Here is a 21,207-nt window from a genome sequence, read left to right on the forward strand (position 1 = left end):
GCTGACTTTGCTCTTCCTGTGGTTGGGAGCGACCCATCTTAAGGAGAAAAGTGTCAGGCTCTCCCACCTCTAGGGAAAGTGCTGTACGTTGCTGACAGGCTTTAGAACTTTTTTGTTTATTCAGGCCAGTTAGAAATTTCCAGGAGGCAAAGCTTATGCCTAACCCTTTCCAGTATTGGCAGTCACTTCATATTCTTCCTAATGTTAAGTCCCGCCGCCACAGAGAAGAATGGGAATGCTAGTCCTCTGCCCCAGACACGCCTCCCAGCTAAGCTGTTCCTGAAGACTCATGGCTTTTAACCTTTTGAGGTTTCTAGAGCGTTTCAAAGAACTTAATGAAAGCTGTAGACTTCTTTTGTCCCCCTAAACATACACCTACATCCAAAATTTTGCATTGTTATCACAGACTTCTTGAAAATCCTCCTTAAAAAACCCTAGTGTCACCCCACTTGCCAGCACTTCTATGGAACTTGGTCTCTAGCCAGGGTTTTGTTTGATGTGGGAGCTCATGAGACCTCTTTATACTCCTGAGAAAGGTAATTTCTCATAATTCTAGAAGACCAACGAAATACAGGTTAGAAGAGAGTGGCTTTGGAAATCTTCCTGTTGTCTAGTCTTAGTTAACATTTGAGGACAAAGAACTGAATTTTGAAAAATCAGAATCTCCACCAGGGAAAAGAGTGAAAAATCTCCCATATGTAATATCTAAATCAGACTAGAGCCTGGAAAAGACCTGCCAACACAGGCCTTTACTTTAAATTTAGACTTTCATACTAAACTGTTATAACCTGTCAGGGTTAACTTCATGGAAAATGATAACTAGAATGACGGATGTCCTTCTATCTTAGGTCTGTCTCCACGGGTGTACGTGCTATATGATATACCATTGTGTGTGCATGGGCTTGTGTTTGTGATCAAGGACTTCGAGCACATGCACAGGCACATACAGAATCTGGTATTTAAATATTTAGGCTTTGTTCATCCTTTAGGTTTTCTGAGGAAGGTAGCTGATTACATCCAGTACAATCACAGTGGCATTATATTGATACAAATGGATTCAGATAAGAGAAACTAGATGTCATCCATTACATTTTTCTTCTAAAATTTTGTTTTGTATCACACCTACCATACATACTTTTTCTCCAGAGATATAAAATTACTCAAACTACATGGTACATGTCATATCCAGGAACTGAAATTTATGGCACCATGTATCTGAATGCAAAAGCAATTTAGAGTAAAAATTTCAGTCAAGTTTAAAAACAGAAGAGTCTTTCAAAGACTGTATATTCTTTTCTGTTGTAACAGAGAATTATGACTTAGTAAATCATTTATGAGTATCTTCATGTTTTATTTTTAAATTACTTAGAGTAGCATTCTAAAAATAAAATAGTTCAGCTTCTTTCGTACCTCAGAAATTAATTCAACTTTGGGAAATATGATACTAAGACATGTAAAACCATAATAGACATATAATATACCCAGATGCATTTGCATGTTTATAGCACGCGGGGATAAGATGAACTCAGGCCAGCTATAGGGAATGAACTTGGCCTACTGCTCATGTTACCTCTAGAATAAATGTGATTTTCAGACAGGAGACTGGGGAGAACCTTCCATTACTTTGCGACCTCCAAATGAAGCCACAGCCTCGACTCCAGTTCAGTACTGGCAGCACCACCCGGAAAAGCTCATCTTCCAGTCGTGTGATTACAAAGCTTTTGTAAGTTACCCAGAATTCAGTACTTGGGTACCAGTGGGGACAGAGGGTACACTTCTGGCCTGTGTTACATTGAAGGTATCCCCAAGTGTCCATTACTAAAATTCCTAACATGTTCTCTCTTCTCTTTTTCTTAAAGTAGCCACAGAGAAAGTCCAAATAAATAGAGCTTTATAACCCTTTCAATCTTGTAAGCTTAAGGTCTATTTTGCTTTCTTGTTATATAGTTGTAACAACTATATAACTGCTATCTTAAGTGGAAATGAGTATAAAATAGCACATACAGACATTTCCACTCACTTGCCAATGATCTCAAAACATTGGGTCTACCACTCTATGTAAATACCAGATTCTTTTCATTGTCATCATTTGGATTATATTACTGGGCTTTTTTTTTTTCCATAGGAGAGGGAATCAGACTTATCTGAGAATTATGTAATATGAACAGATAAATGTTTGAAAGATACCATAGGTTTGGGGGCAGATGGTTGTCATGACTACAGTGGAAAAAGTGAACCTTCAGCAAAGCATCGAAACTGTCTCTCAAAAATAAATGTTTCAGTTAGGACAAAATTTCCTCATACATTAAAAGATAAGGATTTCACCATGATCATTTTCTGTAATTTGATGAAGATGTGGATGTTCTGGTTATCTCACAGCAATTTGGGCTTTTTTTCCATTTTGTGCTGTCTGTGCCTCTTTTACTGCTGACTTATTGATGCATTGGAGTTATTTCAATCCCAAAACTGCAGGATTGAAATGCCTTCTTCCTCTGAGGCTCAAATGCCAAATCCCTGAGCCTTTCTGGGCAGCCTTTCTTGGAAGCCTTTGACCAAACCTCTGCTATTCTGCCCTTGCACGTCCTCTTCAAGTCATCCCAACCCAGTTTTTGCAGAGTGCCAAGGTCTCCTCAGTCATGTCAGGGAAAAAATTATTTTAATGCACTCTTTAAAAAAAAACAACACATATACAGCTCTTTTTATTTTTCTCTTTTTGAAGGAAATCAGGGAAAAGTGACAGACAACCTATTGAAGCTTCAAAATGTTGACGGGGAGTCAATTGGTAGAAAGGCAAAATAGATATCTTGCTAAAAACTATTTGCCCCAGCCAGTACTGGGAGCGTGCGTGGCAGCCTGCACCATGGCAATATTGGAGTTGATCACCTAACGGCAAAGTGGTTGGTCATTCCTGGGAAGAGACATTCTCATCCTTCTCCTGCCCCGTTCAGCCCCTCTAGTATCAGTTTGCACCAGAGCCTCGGCTCTCTCTGCTGTGGAACAACTGAGAATGACGTTCCCCTGCCACGCACGCTCCCAGCCTGATCTCAGGTGGATCAACCACAGGGCACACAGCTGTGAATGAAAAAGGTCCAAAACTGCATCTCCGCCTAAGAACAGCCTCATGGTAATTACCTATGCAGCCAACTGAGTCCAAATAGGGTGCATGTTGCTTAGCTTCTCAGCTGTCTTGTACAACCCTGTAATTACATAGATAGTGGTGTGATTTATTTTTGCAGACATTGCTGCCTCAAAAAAAAAAGGGGAAAACATTTTTAGATGCCCCCATTTTGCAGTTAAATATGATTTGAAAGATGGCATCTTTAGAAACTGCTGCAGTTTTATTATAAAGAGCAATTTACAGCTTTCAGAACTGCAGTTAGTTCTGCTGCATTCTCTCTATATACATGCGTTTATATGTTAGGATTAGTTATTGTTAGTGTTTGAAAGTTATGCAGCAACCTACAGCCAGAAAACCTGGCCAGTAGTGCTTCTACAATTTGTTTTTAAATTGCTGCTCAGATTTATGTTCTGTTTTTCATAAATCATTGAAATTTTTTGTATTTCAGTATTTAGGTTCTATGCTGATAAAAGAGCTCAGGGGGACAGAATCCACCCAAGATGCTTGTGCAAAAATGCGGGTAAGTTTGCCAAACGATTTTATTTCTAGTTACTGAAATACTAAATACTGGGTATGGATACAAATTGCCACTTTTCAAATTACTATTTTCTTCCTCTGTTGGTCGGCTGAATCACATTGGTGTTATATAAAAAGGTGTTTGGGTTCTGTTCATGTTTATACTTGAGCTTATGTCACTGTAGTTTGAGCTGATGTCTATTTGATATATTTATACCATATTACACTTTTCTTTTTAAAGATTTAAAGTTAATTTTATATACACCGATCATTCTCCAGATTAGGCAAAAAGTGATCTTTAGTGTTAGAAGAAAATGTTCTAAGCACCCACTTGACAGTCTGAGAATATTTATTAAAAAGATGGCCCATTAACTAAAAATTAACAGATGTGGAAATATTGAGAGCATGTTATGTAAAGCTAATATTCCTTATGAGGCTTCTTAATTATTCATTTTTTAATATAAGAAAAACAGTCAACTCTGAGTTGAATCATATAAGGACCGTAAATGTTGGCAGAAATGGCAGTTCCAAATGTTGTGATTGGTGACTGCTGGATTCGGAGGAGTCTGTATTAGCCAAACCAAACTGAATCTCACTCAGACCGCAGACCCATCACATGAGCTTTTCCTTTTGATGTGGCCCTTACTCTTGCTTCCTCCAGAGCAGATGCGTAGAGGATATGGTAATATCTGGCTGATGATACAAGTTAAAAATATTGGACTCATTCCATATAGCCACTAACCAGAGTCAAATTTAAGATCATTAGCGAGTGAACCCTAACTTTATCTGCCATTTATTTCATATAGGCAGCTTTTAGTGGGAAACACTTAAAGGCATATAATTGAACAGTTATGAAGGTAAACATGTAATGTCCTATTGCTCATGGAAAGCTAAATATATGTGAGTCTTCTCACATATTGACTTCAATATGTGAGTGCTGATTTAATCTTTTCATCAGTTCAACAGCAGAAAGATTGAAACAGTTACCTTTCTGTGTGATGTAGTTATACTTCGTACCATTGCATCTTTATCTCAGGTACTGTGTTTAGTTGAAAAAAACTCTGATATGTGCCAGGAACTCTGATATGTGTTCTAGTTCTGTTGCTGCTTACTTACTTAGGAGTCACTTTTTAGTCTTAACAGTAATTGCTAACATTTATTGAGTAGTTACAACATACCAATCTTCTGTGCTGAATTCTTTGAGTGCTTAGCTCATTTAATCTTTGCCATAAAGCTATGAGATTAGTACAATTATTGTCCCCATTTTGCAGATGGAGAAACTAAGGCTTAGGGAGTTTAAATAACTTTCTCAAGGTGAATAATTTGCCAATCAGGGACTGAGTTTGTCTGACTCTGGAGCCCAAGCTTTTAACTGCTACATTCTCCTGCTTCTCCTGAGCCTCATTTTCTCACAAAATAAAAACATTAGACTAGATACCAGGTAGGGTTCTTCCTGGTTTTATAATTCTGGGAATCTTGTATTCCAAATGTCTCTCTGACCTAAATTATATCACCATTGAACAATAAGAAAATGGTAAAGGTTTCCAATCATCAAGCCTCATAATAATTTTAGAGCTATTCATGAACATGTCTAAGAAATTAATTTGGCATCTCTGACTTAAATACTATAACTCAATTATCTGAGTCTGGCTACTTCAATGTGGTAATGAGCATAAATAGTGCATAGAGCACATAGCTCCATTTAAAATACACCAGATCTATGATTTGAATTGCAATCAATTTCTTGAAATTAAGTGGATCTGAAATTCCATTTGGATAGCAAGAGCAAAACCACTTTAATAGTCTCAGTGGAGAATAATTTAGTTAAATACTTGTCTGCTGCTTAAAATGAAAAGGCCAGGCCATCTATTTAGAGACCATTCTTCTGTTCTTTGGGACATTTTTCTGATTTGCTGCCCTAGGTGGGTTTTTTTGAGGTAGTTTACATGAAAATAAACTTTATTGCTTCTTCAAATGTCACATTTATTTCTCATCTTGATTAAATAAATATCAGTCTTTGATACAGTAACTAAAGTTGCACTCACTGGGTTCCCCAGAGCCTTTCAAAAGCAGAAGTGCCAATTTGATCCATTATCTGGGGTTATTGAATTGTGAATTAGAACTCTTCACCAGCTAAAAATGATGTGAATCTCAACTTGCAGTTAATTTTCAGTTTGACCCTCAAGTTGCTGTTTTCTCTGTTTTCAGCATGGTGGCATTTCAGGCAAAAGTCCCAGTATCATCATGTCTCCATGGGGGAAATAGTGTAGGGCACAGATGACCTTAAAATTGATGTACAGTAATATACTAGGCCAGAGTATTGTAGATAAAAACCTTACCTGGTTTACTTTTTCAATTGAAAAAACAAAAGTTTTTTAATTCAACAGAATGAATTTTAGCTGAAATTAAAATTTCTCTCCCAGTAAGAAGTAAATCAGTATAGTTCTTCATTCTGATAAATATTTCCTTAAATGTATTTTATTAACGAAGATGACTATGATTTGGCTTCTTTCACTGAATTCACGATCCAGTGGAGGAGACCAACATGTTAACATTTAATTACCCCAGAGTAACAGAAGTATCATCATAAAGATATCTTCATGTTGCCATCAGTCATGGTCTCCTAAAATCAGTTTCTGAGGACAAGTAATAGTTAACATTTGAGAGCCATATGCCACACCCTGCACAAGTGATATGCGTGTTAATACATTTAACCATGAGAGAAGTATTGCTGTTGTCCCCCCTTTACATGTGGGGAAACAAAGGCCAAGGAAGGTTAAGTAACTTGCTCAAGGTTACCCAGCCGGCAGAACCCAGATTTGAACCTAGGCAGTCTAACTCCACTACCCACACTCGAATCTCCAGGCTGTATCAGCTCTCCCATGTGCCAGTGAAACATCTACTGTCCTGAGTTTTAAAATAGCTGAAAAGATGGATCATTTATGTTGGTAAAGAAATAGCTTTAGGAACCCTCAAAGAGTCTGTAAGATTAGTACTGGCTAAATTAAACCGTTTAGATACAGACATACGTAGTCATTTGGGGTGCATTTCAGTGTGTTAACATAAATTAAAATCTTGGAGGTTTTTTTTTTTTTTACTGAAGTATAGTCAGTTTACAATGCTGTATCAATTTCTGGTGTACAACATAATGTTTCAGTCATGCATATACATAAATATATTCCTTTTCATATTCTTTTTCATTATAGGTTACTCCGAGATACTGAATATAGTTTCCTGTGCTGTACAATATAAACTTGTTGTTTATTTTATATATAGTAGTTAGTATCTGCAAATCTTGAACTCCCAGTTTATCCCTTCTCTCCCCCTTTTTCCCCTGGTAACCATCAGTTTGTTTTTTATGTTTGTAAGTCTGTTTCTGTTTTGTAAATAAGGTCATTTGTGTCTTTTTTTTTTTTTTTTTTTTAGATTCCACATATAAATTACATCATATGATTCAGGAGATTTTTCTATTGCATCCTTAGCAGCTGTAAATATTTTTTTCTCTTACTTTAACATATTCACTTTGCCCCAGCAGAAACCAAACACAGTTGTCCCTTCTCAGAAATGTTTGGGGGTATTTAATAGTCACATTTCATTAATTTTTAAGTTTACCTAAACCTGTTTATTTATCTCTAAGTTCCCCTCCAGTTCTGAAGTTGAGATAATCCCACACTAATCTCCTGGTGTTTTATATACACCTATTATTTCAATTAAAAATACACCATAATAAACAATAAGTTTATACTGTATAGCACAGGGAACTATATTCAATATCTTGTAGTAACTTATGGTTAAAAAGAATATGAAAATGAATATATGTATGTTCCTATACGACTGAAGTATTGTGCTGTACACCAGAAATTGACACATTATAAACTGACAGTACTTCAATAAAAATATATTTAAAAAATTAAAAACTAAGAAAGCACAAAAAAATGCACCCTAATAAACTAACGTGCGTGAGATGATAGTAATTCCTACCATTCTACAATATGGAATCATTTCTCTCTTTGTTCAGATTAACCAGTCTCTTTCCTCTTCAAACTGTCTTAAGATTTTTTTAATTAATAGAGTTTGTTTTAAAGGAAGTTTTAGGTTCACAGGAATATTGAGCATAAAACACGGAGAGGTCCCTCCATCAACACTACCCTCCCAATTTCCTGTTACTAACCTCTTGCATTAGTGCCGTACCTTTGTCACAATTGAACCAATATTGATAGATTGTTACTAACTAAGGTCCATTCTTTGTGTTATACAATGCTTTGGGTTTTGACAAATGCATAATGTCCAGTATCCACCATTACAATACCACACAGAAGAGTTTCATGCCCTAGAAAAATCCCCCATGCTCCACCTGTTCATCTCTCCTCTCCCCTGCCCCCCTAACTCCCAGCAACCACTGACCTTTTTACTGTTACATAGTTTTATCTTTTCCAGAATGTCATATAGTTGGAATCATACCATATGAAGCCTTTTCAGACTAGCTTCTTTCACTTTAGCAATATGCATTTAAGTTTCCCTTCCATGCCTTTTGTGGCTTGATAGCTCATTTCTTTTTATCACTAAGTAATATTCCATTGTATGGATGTACCACAGTCTGTTTATCCAGTAACCTATAGAAAACCACCTTGGTTGCTTCCAAGTTTAGACAGTTATGAGTAGAGCTGCTATAAACCTTTGTGTGCAGGTTTTCATTGTAAGATTTTTTCCTGCTGAATCTAAACCCTAAATAATGCCCCTCTAAAATTACCTTCTGAATGGTGGTTAGTGGCAAAGAATCAATTGAAACTTGTAAGGAACCCTGATCATTTTTTAAGTAAAATTCCAATTTTTGCCTTATCTTTTAGAGTTTGCTTTAAAAAAAAAAAAGCCCAGGAGATTAGCTACGCCTTGATAGTGAGGCATACTTTTAGGGAGAATGATTTCTACAAATTATTTTGCACCTACTAAGTACAACTTGGCTGCTTATTTCCTTTCCCATGAAAGCTTTACAGACATGTTTATTTAAAATTAAAATTTCAAAACATAGATTAGTAAAACGTGAGGAATTGTGAAAGATACCTATTTAGTATGAATACATTGATTTAGTGCTGCCTTTATGTTCCTGCTTGGGTTTTCCAGCTAAATTTGTGCTCAGGGACAGAATCTTCATTTCTGAAAAGATTCCTGAGGGGAAGCACCAGCTCTGGGATCCTGCACACGGTGCTCCCCTCGCGTTTTCCCCGCAGAGCATAGCCCCTTGGCTCCATCACACCTCACAGCACGCTGTGTAAATGTCTGGTTACTTGAGCTTCGCGCCCCTTAGAAGGCAGGAACCATGCACTGTATTCCTAGAGCCTGCTGTAAAATAGCTACCTTAGAATGTACTTGTGATGGTTCCATGGAAAGGAGTGCCTGTGAAGTTCAGTAAAAATCTTAAAACATGTTGACCTCTTACTCCAAATGTTTGAAAACAAGTAAACTGATGAATAGATTTGTTTTCGGATTATTTAATTTGTTTTTCCCTACCTGCAATTCCAGTGCCCCAGTCCTTACCTTGGTTTTCAATGTATAATAAGAGTGTATTCAAGGGGGAGAGTATAGCTCAGTGGTAGAGCACGTGCTTAGCATGCATGAGGTTTGGGGTTCAATCTCCAGTACCTCCGTTAAAAATTAAATACATAAATAAACCTATTTCCCTCCTCCCCTAATTTTTTTTTAAAAGAATATTCAAAGACTCAGGAACCCTGCATTCTTCTTTCCAACTTTTAAAGGCCGTTGCCAAAAGGGAGAGAAAGTGAAGGGACACTGTAGATAAGATGGCGTATGTAGTTTTGCAGTTTTATATTTAGGGGAGGTAATTTGTTCTTAAATCGATTGGGAGTTGCCTTTTTTAAATAATGTGTCCACAGAACTGAACTTTACAAAGCAATAAATTGATTGCTTTGGCCCTTCAGTTCTCTTTGATATGAGTAGCTCTCACTTCAAAGATTTGAAGACGTAAAGTGAGTGTTTGGTGAAATGAGGGATTTTTTCTGGCCAAGCGAGGTTCTACTGTTCCATTCTGCCTCCCTAGACTTCCACATACCCCAAACCCCAGCCCTGAATTTTGCCCCAGGGTATATTTATCACTAATACACAGCACTCTCTCACTTCCCTAATTAAATATACCATCAGGAAACTTCTGCTACTGTAAGAGATAGGCCATTATATTCAACTTAATACTCTGAAAGCTGACTTTCCCTAATTCTATCCTTGACGAGTAGAATTATTCATAGGTGTTTGTGCTCGAGGAAATAACCCTGAACAAAAAAGAAAAAGAAACAATCTGTTTTCAACTATAATAAGGTAGAAATCTACCTTCTTGTTGCAAGAAAGGAAATATTTAAAAATTATTTTTAAGTCAGGAATAAGCAAATATTCTAGTATATTTAGGTTTTGGAATCTCTTTTTCCCAAAGGGCTTAGACAATTTCACCATCGATCAGACTTCTTGTTGAGTCTGCTCTCTTTAACTGATATGATTTTTAAACCTTCCATCTGGAAGCAATTCTAAATTTGAATTTTCAAAATTATAGATTTCCAAATAATTGTCTGTGCCTTGGTTGAAGTATGAAGACAATCTTTTTCCTATGCTTGTAGGGAAAGAAATTAATGACGGAGAATGAATTGGAAAGCTTGAAAAAAATTTTAGGATCAGATGGAAATGTTAAATTAAGAGGCCTCTCTCCCCTTAGGAGAGACTCAAACTGAAGTCACATTTAGTCTTTCAGTCCTCATACAAATCCCTTCTGTAGGAAGTGTCATTTTCAGAAATAATTTCAGGGACTATTTCTTAGGAACCAGGGTAGGGGAAAACTTATAAACAACTGTTTTTTTTTTAACAGTTCCTGATGCCCAAGTTTCAGGAAACAATCAAATTATTTATCTTTCACTCTCTGAAAGTACTGCACAAGCTAAATACAGGTCTAAGGCCACAAATGTGGTGTGTGTGTTTGTGTGTATGTCTTAAAATAGCAATACACACCAAGAAACCACTGCACTGCTAACCCCTATGGCTGAGCTTTGCTCGTGTGTACTTCTAGCTTTGTGAGGATTTTCCTAGGGGTCTACCCAATGAAAGACTAAAGTATCCCAACCACCTTATCCCATATCATCTTCCTACTCCAGTTCTTTTTATTTTTCATTTTTGTTTTTATTGCTCTTGTTACTGGCTTTTATCCCATGTGACACCCTCACTGTTCCACATCACTGCAAGAATTCATGCGCCTCTTCTGTCTTTAATTTCCACTTGTCTTAAGCTCTGTTTCTAAATGCGGTGAGTCAGTTGTCACTGGTCCAGATATATTGCTCTGCTGAATGTTCATTGTTGCAACCACTATTTCATGCCATCCTAGCATACAGCCCGGAGATTATTCAGTTATGCTCACACATTTTGATTTTATTTCTGCCCTCCTTTGCCTGTGGGGTGCTGTGCTTTGGAAAGCTGATTGAAAGCATTCATTCTCAGAATAACAGTAATAGCTAAAACCTGTTGATGCTGGGCTCTGAATTATGTAATCTTCCAACAGCTCCACAAAGTAGATGCTATATTAACATACCCATTTTACAGCTAAAGTAACTAAGACATAGAGAGGTTAAAATACCTAGCCACATAGTTTGGAAGGTTCAGAGATAAGACAGGAATCCAAACAAGAGACAGGGATCCTGTGCTCTTATTCACCGTGGTGAGCAAAGGAGGCACTGGAGGAAGGGGCTTATCATTGGGTCCCTTTATAGATTCAAGATGACACTAACGCACACATGCACACATACTCGGAAGCTGTACTTACAAGTGATGGATTGAAAAACCCCATGTGTTTTTTTTTCACACATCTACAATTGGCTTTTTTAACTAAAAAAAAATTTTTTTTTAACTTTACGTTTTCTTCTTACAAAAGCAATACATATTCATTGTTATTCAACTTTAGAGCAGAGATACAGAAAAGAGAAATGACAACAACTGTCATTTTACCACCCAGAGATAGTAAACATCCCTCTGTTAACACCTTGTTTGTATGTAATCCTCCAGACTGATGATTTCTGCATTCACAAGCATCACTTTTCTACCAAAAAAAGAGGAAATATTCTGAGCCTACTGTTTAATAATCTGTTTTTAAATACAATGACACATTTTTATTCCAGTAAATATTCATCCCTAATATTATTTGTGGTAGTTGAATATTTCAATCCATAACTGAACCAAACCAAACTTACTTCACCAGTTCCCTTTGTTGGTCATTAAGTCATTTCCAATTTTTTCTACTTACAACCAATACTATCCCTATACCTAAATCTTCTGCAGCTGGTCTAATTAAGCCTTTAGAATGATCCACTAAGTGTGGAATGTCTGGGTCAAAGAGTATACACATCTTAAAATGCTAGGTAAGTATTACCTTACAAAAATTGTCCCAATTTACACTTCCAGAAGCAGTACACAAAAACGTATTGATGTTTACCTGTCACGTCTCTCTGGGGCGTTGCTGCATATCGTGGATGTGCTCCTAGTTGAGGGTGACCTGGGGAACTTTTATGAGAAAACATACATCTTCAGCATGACGTCTGGGCTTATCAGCTCAATCTGGTTAACATCTATTCTAGATGTAACTCTAGAATCTGTCTTTAGGACCTGGACTCATTATTATATGTGCAGAATGTTTTATACTTTCACAGTTCTTGAAGCACCATGGATGAATTAAATAATACTTGTTAATTGCTCTGAAGACCAAGAGCTGCAGCTAAGTGCTAACTAAGGATTTTTGGAAATCACTTGTCAAGTGGAGAAGAGTGTTTTGATAAATTAACGTCACTCTCAATCAATGTAAGATGCAGTACAATTGAGTCACTGTCAAGAAAGATTCTGACAGTGACTTCAATCAAACTGATCAACTGCATTTTTAGAGCAGAAATTCTCAAAATGGAGTCCCTGGACTGGCAGCAGCAGCATCTGGAAATTTGTTAGAAATGCAGAATCTTAGGCCCTACCTCAGACTCCCTGTCTCAGCCTGTTTAGGCTGCTATAACAAACATACCATATATTAGTAGAAATTTATTTCTCAGCGTTCTGAAGGCACTGGATTCAACATGAATTTTGGGGGACTAAACTATATAGCACTTACTGAATCACAAACTCCACAGGTGGCACCCAACAGTCTGTTATTTACCAAGCACTCCGTGTGATTCAAATGCTCTCAGAAGTCTTAAGAACCACTGCCTTGGTCCACTGGGCATTCCAGGAAGGCTGCTGGTAGACAGGCTGTCCTGGTAGACATTCTGCCACAGTGCCTGGAAACCAGCCAGGGCCAGAGGAATGGAGGTAGAGGGCATTGCTTTGTGCAGTGCAGACTGGGCCAGGGCATGTGAGTTATTCCTGCAGAACAATAGCCTAGTCTTATGCCGGAAGAGTGGTTTGAATGGCTGCTTGCCCACTGTTCTGTCACGTGGTCTTATGCTCTGTATTCACGCATGCTTTGTGTCAGAGTCCTTGTGACCAGAAAAGCCCTTGAAAGGTCATTACCCTCATTTCCCGGCCAGGTGAGACTTACCCCTAAGTCATCAGAAACAGATGGGAATCAAACTACTGTTAAAGAGGGAGAAACTTCCCAGCTGCCCCTAATAATCATTCTGCCCTCCTCATCTCAACCCTTGCAGTTTCTGTTGCAGAAATAAAGACCTAATAACCCTTCCCTCTTTGAGACTGAAATATCACAAGATCTAAGAAGCTTTTGCACCCTCTCCGTAGGAATCTCTTGGTATATCTCGAATCACATCTGTGGTTCTCCTCCAAGTTCTCCCACGGTCTCCGTGCCTGGCTCTGGGCACCAGGGCTTTCTGAAAAGTCTCTTGAACTCTCCGTGTGTCAAGAGGCTGAGACTGTGGTTCTTCTTTAGAAAGCTGGCTTCCTGTTCGTTACTATACATTAATTACATTTGTTCATTTATTTAACACCATGGATTTGAGCAGCTTTTAGATCGAACCCTATAAAATTGCTGGTATTTAGCCATTTTTGACCCTTAAAGAAAGGCAATTTCATAGGGTTCAACCCGAGACCACGTGGTAGTCATTAAGGAGCGAACGCTAGAAAGGCGCGGCCTGCAGCTCAGGTGGAGCGAGGGGCGCAGGCGCCGAGGGCAGCGGAGGCTCACGGGAGCAGGCCGGGGAGCCGGGAGCCGGAGGGAAGGCGTCCTGGCCCGTCAGCTGGGGGGCCAGAAAGTGATCAAAAAGTCACCCTGGGCCTGAGCTTTCTCCAGAAAGTGACTTTGAAGCTGAGTTCCAAAGGTAAGAGTTCCTTTCAAGTGGCTGGTTTGCGGTCTGCGGTCTGCTTTTTCTCTTATAATCCCCGTGTCGTAGCTGGCTTCCCCGTGTACAAAATCACCACGTTAATGCTTGTTTGGTGTGTTTTTTTTAATCATTCGAAAGTCACTGAGGGCTACCAAACACAATTGTTTGATCCTATTTTAATTTTCTTGCTGAAACTGAATATAATAATTAAGCGCTGAAACAAAGGAAAATATTACATGGCAAAATTAATAGTTATGACTCAGCACGGAATATCTAAGTAGAAAACGTTCTCATGGTAGCCGTGTGTAGGTTAAAATGTGCTGTAAGTTGGACGGCAGTTGACCGTCGGAAAATCTGTGCCAGTCTGCGCTTATAATACACGGGCGGTGGTCGGGGTGTTCTGTAAGAATGGCGGCTCAGTGACGGCCTCCCCACGGACTGCCTCACTCTCTTCCCTCTCCATACTGATTATGGGGCACAAGTGATTCCTATTAGGAGCGTAAACGTCACTCTAGACTCAGCTCCCAGCTGAAGTGCTTCCAGTCCCGGTCATAAACCTCTTTGCTCTCATTCACACTTGTGAAAGCCCTGCTTTGAGATGAGAGGGTCCTGAAATCGTGAAAGGACATTCTCTTACTGTCGATTCTGCGTTAGAAAATGAGAAACTATTTTTGGGTTGTGCTGTACAGCTAAAATAAAGACTTGGTGGCAATTTCTGATTTGATACAAATGTTTCAAGCAGTTCATAATTTGTAATTTAAAAGAAAAGAAAAAAGATGGTATTACTTTCCTCAGTGAAGCCAAAAATCCCTTTTTCTAAATAAAAGCCCTAAAACCGTTCAATTATTTTTCCTATTAAGAACAATATTTCAAGTGTCCACCTCCAGACAGGAAATTATGATCTCTGTTCTGTACAATGCTTAAAAACAATATAAATCCAACGGTAAATTACAGGACTGGCTTTACATTGAAGATTCAAAAGTTGCATTTTATTTTAGGTTTCAGAAATGTAACATCTCTGTATAACTAAATATTGTTCCTCTTAGAATAATAAAAGGATGATAATCTTAATTTGGGAAACTGTGAACAAAATACAATGTAATAGCTTATATTCTTTTAGCTTTCAGCAGATCAAGGTGCTGCAACGGTCAAGGTAGTTTGAGGGCATTACCCATGACTATTTAGCTGTTTAGGTATGTAGAGGTCCTCATTACAAATGAGTCTGTCTTGTGAAGCTAGGACTGAACTGGTGGGGATTGGAGGACTCTGGGAAGCCTCAGATTCCACAAAGAGCGAGGTTTAGTAAAAGGCAACTAGAAACAAAAGGGAAACACAAAATAAAGTTTTTTCTCTAAGCATTTTACCAGGGAAATGGGTCTGAAAAAGAGAATTCTGTTTATATAAATAAATATTACAAATTTTTAACATACAAATGTGGGAGTAATCACCACCCAGAAACCCAACAAAGCATGCAGTTAGGTCATAGAAACCAAATTGCCTGAGAGCCAGTGCTTTTTAACTTGAGCAGTGATGTCTGGACTGGGTGCCTTGGCCCCCAGGCAGGAGAAGATGGTGATTACAACACTGAAGAGAAGGTGGGGAGGGTGGAACTGTGGCTGCCTGGGATCAGACTGAAGCCCTGCGCTCACATTTGATACCTGAAAAGCCTTCACAAAATGAAGTGGGTGCTTACTGGATTTCTTGCCTTCCTGATTAGTCAGTGAAGACTTGGTATATTTACCTTCTTTCTGTGCATTTTCATCTTTCATTAAAATTCCATGTGAATAGACCTCTTTGAAAGCTCTGTAAAGTACACCACCAGAAAATCCTCTAAAAGGAGGTTGGATCAGTATCTCTTGTAGAAAATACAAATGTTTGAAATGAGGTGCATTACCTTGGTGACCTCCCACAGTCCCTTTGAACTCTGTGGCTGACCTGCCATCTTCTTGTCTTGATTCAGTGGAAAGAGAAGTACAGTTTGGGCTTTCCTAGAGGCCTGTGCACAGCCTGCATCGCTGGTACCTGGTGCTGCTGCCTCCAGTTAGGAAAACAGGGATTCTTGGCACCCACGAAAGAAGAAATGACCAGCCTTTATCTTTTTTTTAGTTGAAGTATAGTTGACTTACAGTGTAGTGTTTCTGATGTACAGCAAAGTGATTCAGTTATATATATATTCTTTTGCATATTCTTTTCTCTTATGGTTTATTACAAGATGTTGAATATAGTTCCCTGTGCTATGCAGTAGGTCCTGGTTGTTTATGTATAGTAGTTTGTACTTGCTAGTCACAAACTCCTAATTTATCCCTCTCTCTGCCTTTCCCTTTTGGTAACTACAAGTTTGTTTTCTATGAGTATGTTTTTGTTTTATAAATAAGTTCATTTGTATCATTTTAGGTTCCATGTATAAGTGATTCCATATATTTGTCTTTGTCTGACTTCCTTAGTATGATAATCTCTAGTTCCATCCATGTTGCTGCAAATGGCATTATTTCATTTTTGTGGCTGAGTAATATTCCAATGTGTGTGTGTGTATAAATAAAATATTCCAATATGTATATAATGGATATAATATTCCAATGTACACACATACACACACATCTTCTTTATCCATTCATCTGTCAATGGACATTTAGGTTGTTTCCATGTCTTGACAATTATAAATAGTGCTGCTGTGAACACTGGAGTGTGTGTATCTTTTCAAATTAGAGTTTTTGTATCTTTTGCATATATGCCCAGGAGTGGGATTGCTGGATCATATGGTAACTCTATTTTTAATTTTTTAAGGAACCTCCATAGTATTTTCCATAATGGCTGCACCAAACTACGTTCCCACCAACAGTGTAGGATGGTTCCCTTTACTCCATAGCCTCTCCAGAATTTATTGTTTGTGGACTTTTTAATCATGGCCATTCTGACTGGTGTGAGATGATAACTCATTGCAGTTTTGATTTGCATTTCTCTGATAATTAATGATGTTGAGCATCTTTCCATGTGCCTATTGGCCATCTGTACACCTTTGGAGGAGTGCCTGTTCTTCTGCTCATTTTTTGATTGAGTTTTTTTTTTTATTTGAGTTGTATAAGCTGTATATTTTGGAAATTAAGCCCTTGTCAGTTGCATTGTTTGCAAATATTTTCTACCGTTCTGTAGGTTGTATGTTCATTTTGTTTATGGTTTCCTTTCCTGTGCAAAAGCTTATAAGTTTGATTAGACCCCATTTGTTTTTGGTTTTATTTCTATTGCCTTGGGAGACCAACCTAAGAAAACATCACTGATTTTTTATTTGCCTGTGTTCTCTTCTAGGAAATTTATGGTGCCCTGTCTTATGTTTAAGTATTCAAGCCATTTTGAGTTTATTTTTGTGTACGGTGTAAGAGAGTGTGCTAACTTCCTTGATTTACATTCTGCTATCCAGTTTTTCCAACACTACTTGCTGAAGAGATTGTCTTTTCTCCATTGTATATTCTTGCCTCCTTTGTCAAAGATTAATTGACCCTAAGTCTGTGGGTTTATTTCTGGGTTCTCTGTTCTATTTCATTGATCCATATGTTTGTTTTTGTGCCGATACCATGCTGTTTTGATTACTGTAGCTTTATAGTAGAGTCTGAAGTCTAGGAGGGGTATGCCCCCAGCTTTGTTCTTTTTCTTCAGAATTGCTTTGACAATTCCGGGTCTTTAATGATTCCATATAAATTGCAGGATTTTTTGTTCTAGTTCTGTGAAAAATGTCCTGGATAATTTGATAGGGATCACATTAAATATGTAGATTGCTTTGGGTAGTATGGTCATTTTAACAATAGTAATTCTTCCAGTCCAAGAGCATGGGATAGCTTTCATTTCTTTAAATCATCTTTAATTTCCTTAATCAAAGTTCTATAGTTCTCAGCACATAAGTCTTTCACTTCCTTGGACAGGTTTATTCCTAAGTTTTTTTTTTTTTAATGCAGTTCTAAAAGGGATTCCCCCCCCCCCCCCCCCCCCCCCCCCCCCCCCCCCGCTTTCTGATGTTTCATTGTTAGTGTAAAGAAATGCAGCAGATTTCTGTATGTTAATATTGTATCCTGTAACCTTGCTGAATTCATTTATCAGCTCTAGTAGTTTTTGTGTGGAGTCTTTAGGGTTTAGAGCCATATATGGTATCTTGTCATCTGCATATAATGACAGTTTTACCTCTTCCTTTCCAGTTTAGATACCTTTTATTTGTTTTCCTTGCCTGATTGATGTGGCTGGGACTTCCAATACTATATTGAATAGAAATGGTAAGAGTGGGCATCCTTGTTTTGTTGCAGATTTTAGCAGGAAGACTTTTCAGCTTTTCACTCTTGAGTAATATGTTGGCTGTAGGTTTGTCATAAATAGTTTTTATTATATTGAGATACATTCCCTCTATACCCACTTTGGTGGGATTTTTTTTTTATCATGAATGGATGTTGAATTTTACCAAAAGCTTTTTCTGCATCTTTTGAAATGAGCATGTGATTTTTGTGTTTTTTTCTGTTGTAGTGATGTATTACATTGACTGATCTGCATGTATTGAGCCATCCTTGTAATGAATCCTAGGATGAATCCAACTTGATTGTGGTGTATAATCTTTTAATGTGTTGTTGGATTGAGTTTGCTAATATTTTGTTGAGAATTTTTGCATCCATATTCATTGAAGATATTGACCTGTAATCTTTTTCTGGTAGTGTTTTTCTGATTTTGGTATCAGGGTGATGGTGGCTTCATGGAAATGACTTTGGGAGTGTTCCCTCCTCTTCAGTCTCTTGAAGGAGTTTGAGAAGGATTGATATAAATTCTTTGTATGCTTTGTAGAATTCCCCAGTGAAGCCATCCAGTCCTAGACTTTTGTTTGCAGGGACTCTTTTTTAAAATTACAGATTGTATTTCACTTCTAGTGATAGGTCTGTTCAAATTATCTATTTATTCTTGATTCAGTTTTGGTGGGCTATATGTTTCTAGAAACTTGTCCGTTTCTTCTAGGTTGTTCAACTTGTTGGCTTATAATTGTTCCTAGTATTCTCTTACGGTTTTTTGTATTTCTCTGGTATCAGTTGTGCTCTCTCCTCTTTCATTTCTCACTTTTTTAATTTGGGTCCTCTCTTTTCTTTGTGGTGAGCCTGGCCAGAGGTCAGTTTTGTTTACTCTTTCAAAGAATCAGTTCTCGCTTTTATTGACTTTTTTCTATCGTTCTTTATCTCTATTTTATTTATTTCATCTCTGATCTTTATTATTTCCTTCCTCCTGCTGACTTTAGGTTTTGTTTATTCTTTTTTCTAATTCTTTGAGATAGTGGGTTAGGTTGTTTGAGATTTTTCTTGTTTTTTGAGGAAGGAAAAATGACTATCCTTTATCTTTGTTCAGTTTGGCTGAGCGTGCGATGTGAAATCTTTCTGTCTGTACAGAAATCACTGCTTGCGCCTTCATTTCAACCTAAGAGCCTATGTCCTGACCTGCCTATCTTCCCAGCTCTGCAATCCCCTCGCTGGCATTAATTGCACAATTCATTGTGTTCTTTTCTATGTCTGCTGCCACCATTCTCCTGCAGCTGCTCTTGATAAAATCAGCAACAGTTGCCCAAGCCAGTGGTTTCACCCAGGAAACCCATTAAAAGTGGCAGCTCCTATGTGTGCCAGCCACTGTGCTAGGCACAGATTTTTAGGTCTTTTTAGTCCTTGTGGCATTGGGCACTGCTCCCACCATCTAAGGAATCTTCTCCTTGACTTTATGATACTGCTCTTAGGCTTCTTCTAGCTCTGTTTGTAGTACCTTCACCAACTCTTCTTTCTACCTCATTTCTTAAGTATTACATGTATTATTCTGTTCACTCTTAAGCCACCTTATCTGCTCCCATCTCCTCAGCCACCTGCTCAGTGTGGTTGGGTTTCCAGGTCTGATTCTTCTTGTCTTCTACTGGACATCTCCACCTGATTATCAAACTAATCATCACATTCAAAAGGGTTTCTTGCAAAAGCATCTTCTCCTCTAGTGTTCCTTATTTCAGTTAATGGCCTCTTCCTCTGCGGCATCCTCCTGCTCACCCATCTTCCACGGCAGATCAGCTAGCAGGTCTTGTTCATTCTTTCTCATCAGAATTGTGCTTCCCCTTCCATTCTCCAGAGTGTCTACTTCAACTCGGATTCTTAAGGTCTCCCATTTGAATTTATACTACACTTTCCTGCCTCCCTGCATTCAGCCTCTAGCTATTCCAGTCCATCTAGTCACCAGAACTATTTTTCTGCAACACAGATCTGATCATGTCACTCTCTACTTAAAAGGTTCCAATGGATCCTAGTTTGAGAGAGTAAGTCACAATCTTCCAAATCTACTGTACCAGCCTCATCTCCCACCAGTGACCCAAACCCGCCATATTACTTCTCATTTCCAGCTATGCATATTTGTACATTGATTCTGCTGGTAAAATAGCCTCTTTTGTCATCTTCTGCCACCTGGAAAATTCCTATCCATCCTTTAAGATCCAGATCAATCACCCCTAGCCAGCAACACTGGCTTGTTGAATGAATGGATGAAGTGTTTGTTGAATGAATGAATGAGTGAAGACTCACTCCACTCCCTCATGCAAAGTGAGGCTCTTCCTGCTTAGCACTCTGGAGGCACTCTGCTCATGGCTCTGTCACATTCGTCAACATTTGTGCTGCATCAGACCAAGCCAGGAGTGGTGACGTGTACTTCATTTGCTGCCTCTGCCTCTCCTAGCCTTTCCCAGCCCTCTTTACCAGAACCCGACACAGGCTCAGCATCCTCAGCACAGACGGCCACTGAAGCAGACTGGAGCTGGCACACAATTTGAGGTCTGCCGGACATCCCCTGAAGGAGACTGCATTTTTCCAGCACATCTGCCACCTATATAACCACTCAATTGCTGAATGAATGATAAATGGGTTTTTTTTCCTTTGGGGATTTTTCTTCTCATCCTCAATAAAATGTTGATATTTGAGTTGTACATTAGGCATATATTATTTGATGTTACAGATAGACCTGTCCACAAGAGTGTATTCACAGCAAGAGGTGGGCACAGTGATTTGTTGAAATCCACTGTTAACTCTTTGCAAGGAGCTCTTCACACATTCACACACGTCAGCCCAAACCACTCCATGTTGCCGCTATAGCCCTCTCTTCAGGGTTCAGCCCACCGCCTTGCTTTGCCATCAGCACCCGGCGTGTTACTTCTTCTAGCCTTGCCTTTGACTTATCTTGCACATTTTAGAGTTGGTTGAATAAAGCATTGAAAAAGATAAAAGTATCTAGCCTTAT

The 21,207-nt window shown here is 38.4% G+C and overlaps 1 protein-coding gene across 8 annotated transcripts in view; it reads left to right on the plus strand.

Annotated features, from left to right (window-relative positions):
• ANKS1B (ankyrin repeat and sterile alpha motif domain containing 1B) overlaps nt 1–21,207 on the plus strand; it is an 860,521-nt gene that overhangs the window by 800,786 nt on the left and 38,528 nt on the right. For all 8 annotated transcript variants that reach the window (XM_032493560.1, XM_032493561.1, XM_032493562.1 and 5 more), the window contains 2 exons: nt 1,595–1,723; nt 3,567–3,638. In XM_032493560.1, coding sequence (XP_032349451.1) covers nt 1,595–1,723; nt 3,567–3,638 — 201 coding nt within the window. The remainder of the gene's footprint in view (nt 1–1,594; nt 1,724–3,566; nt 3,639–21,207) is intronic.

The sequence above is a fragment of the Camelus ferus genome, chromosome 12 (assembly GCF_009834535.1).
Source record: "Camelus ferus isolate YT-003-E chromosome 12, BCGSAC_Cfer_1.0, whole genome shotgun sequence".
Taxonomy (NCBI): Eukaryota; Metazoa; Chordata; class Mammalia; order Artiodactyla; family Camelidae; genus Camelus; species Camelus ferus.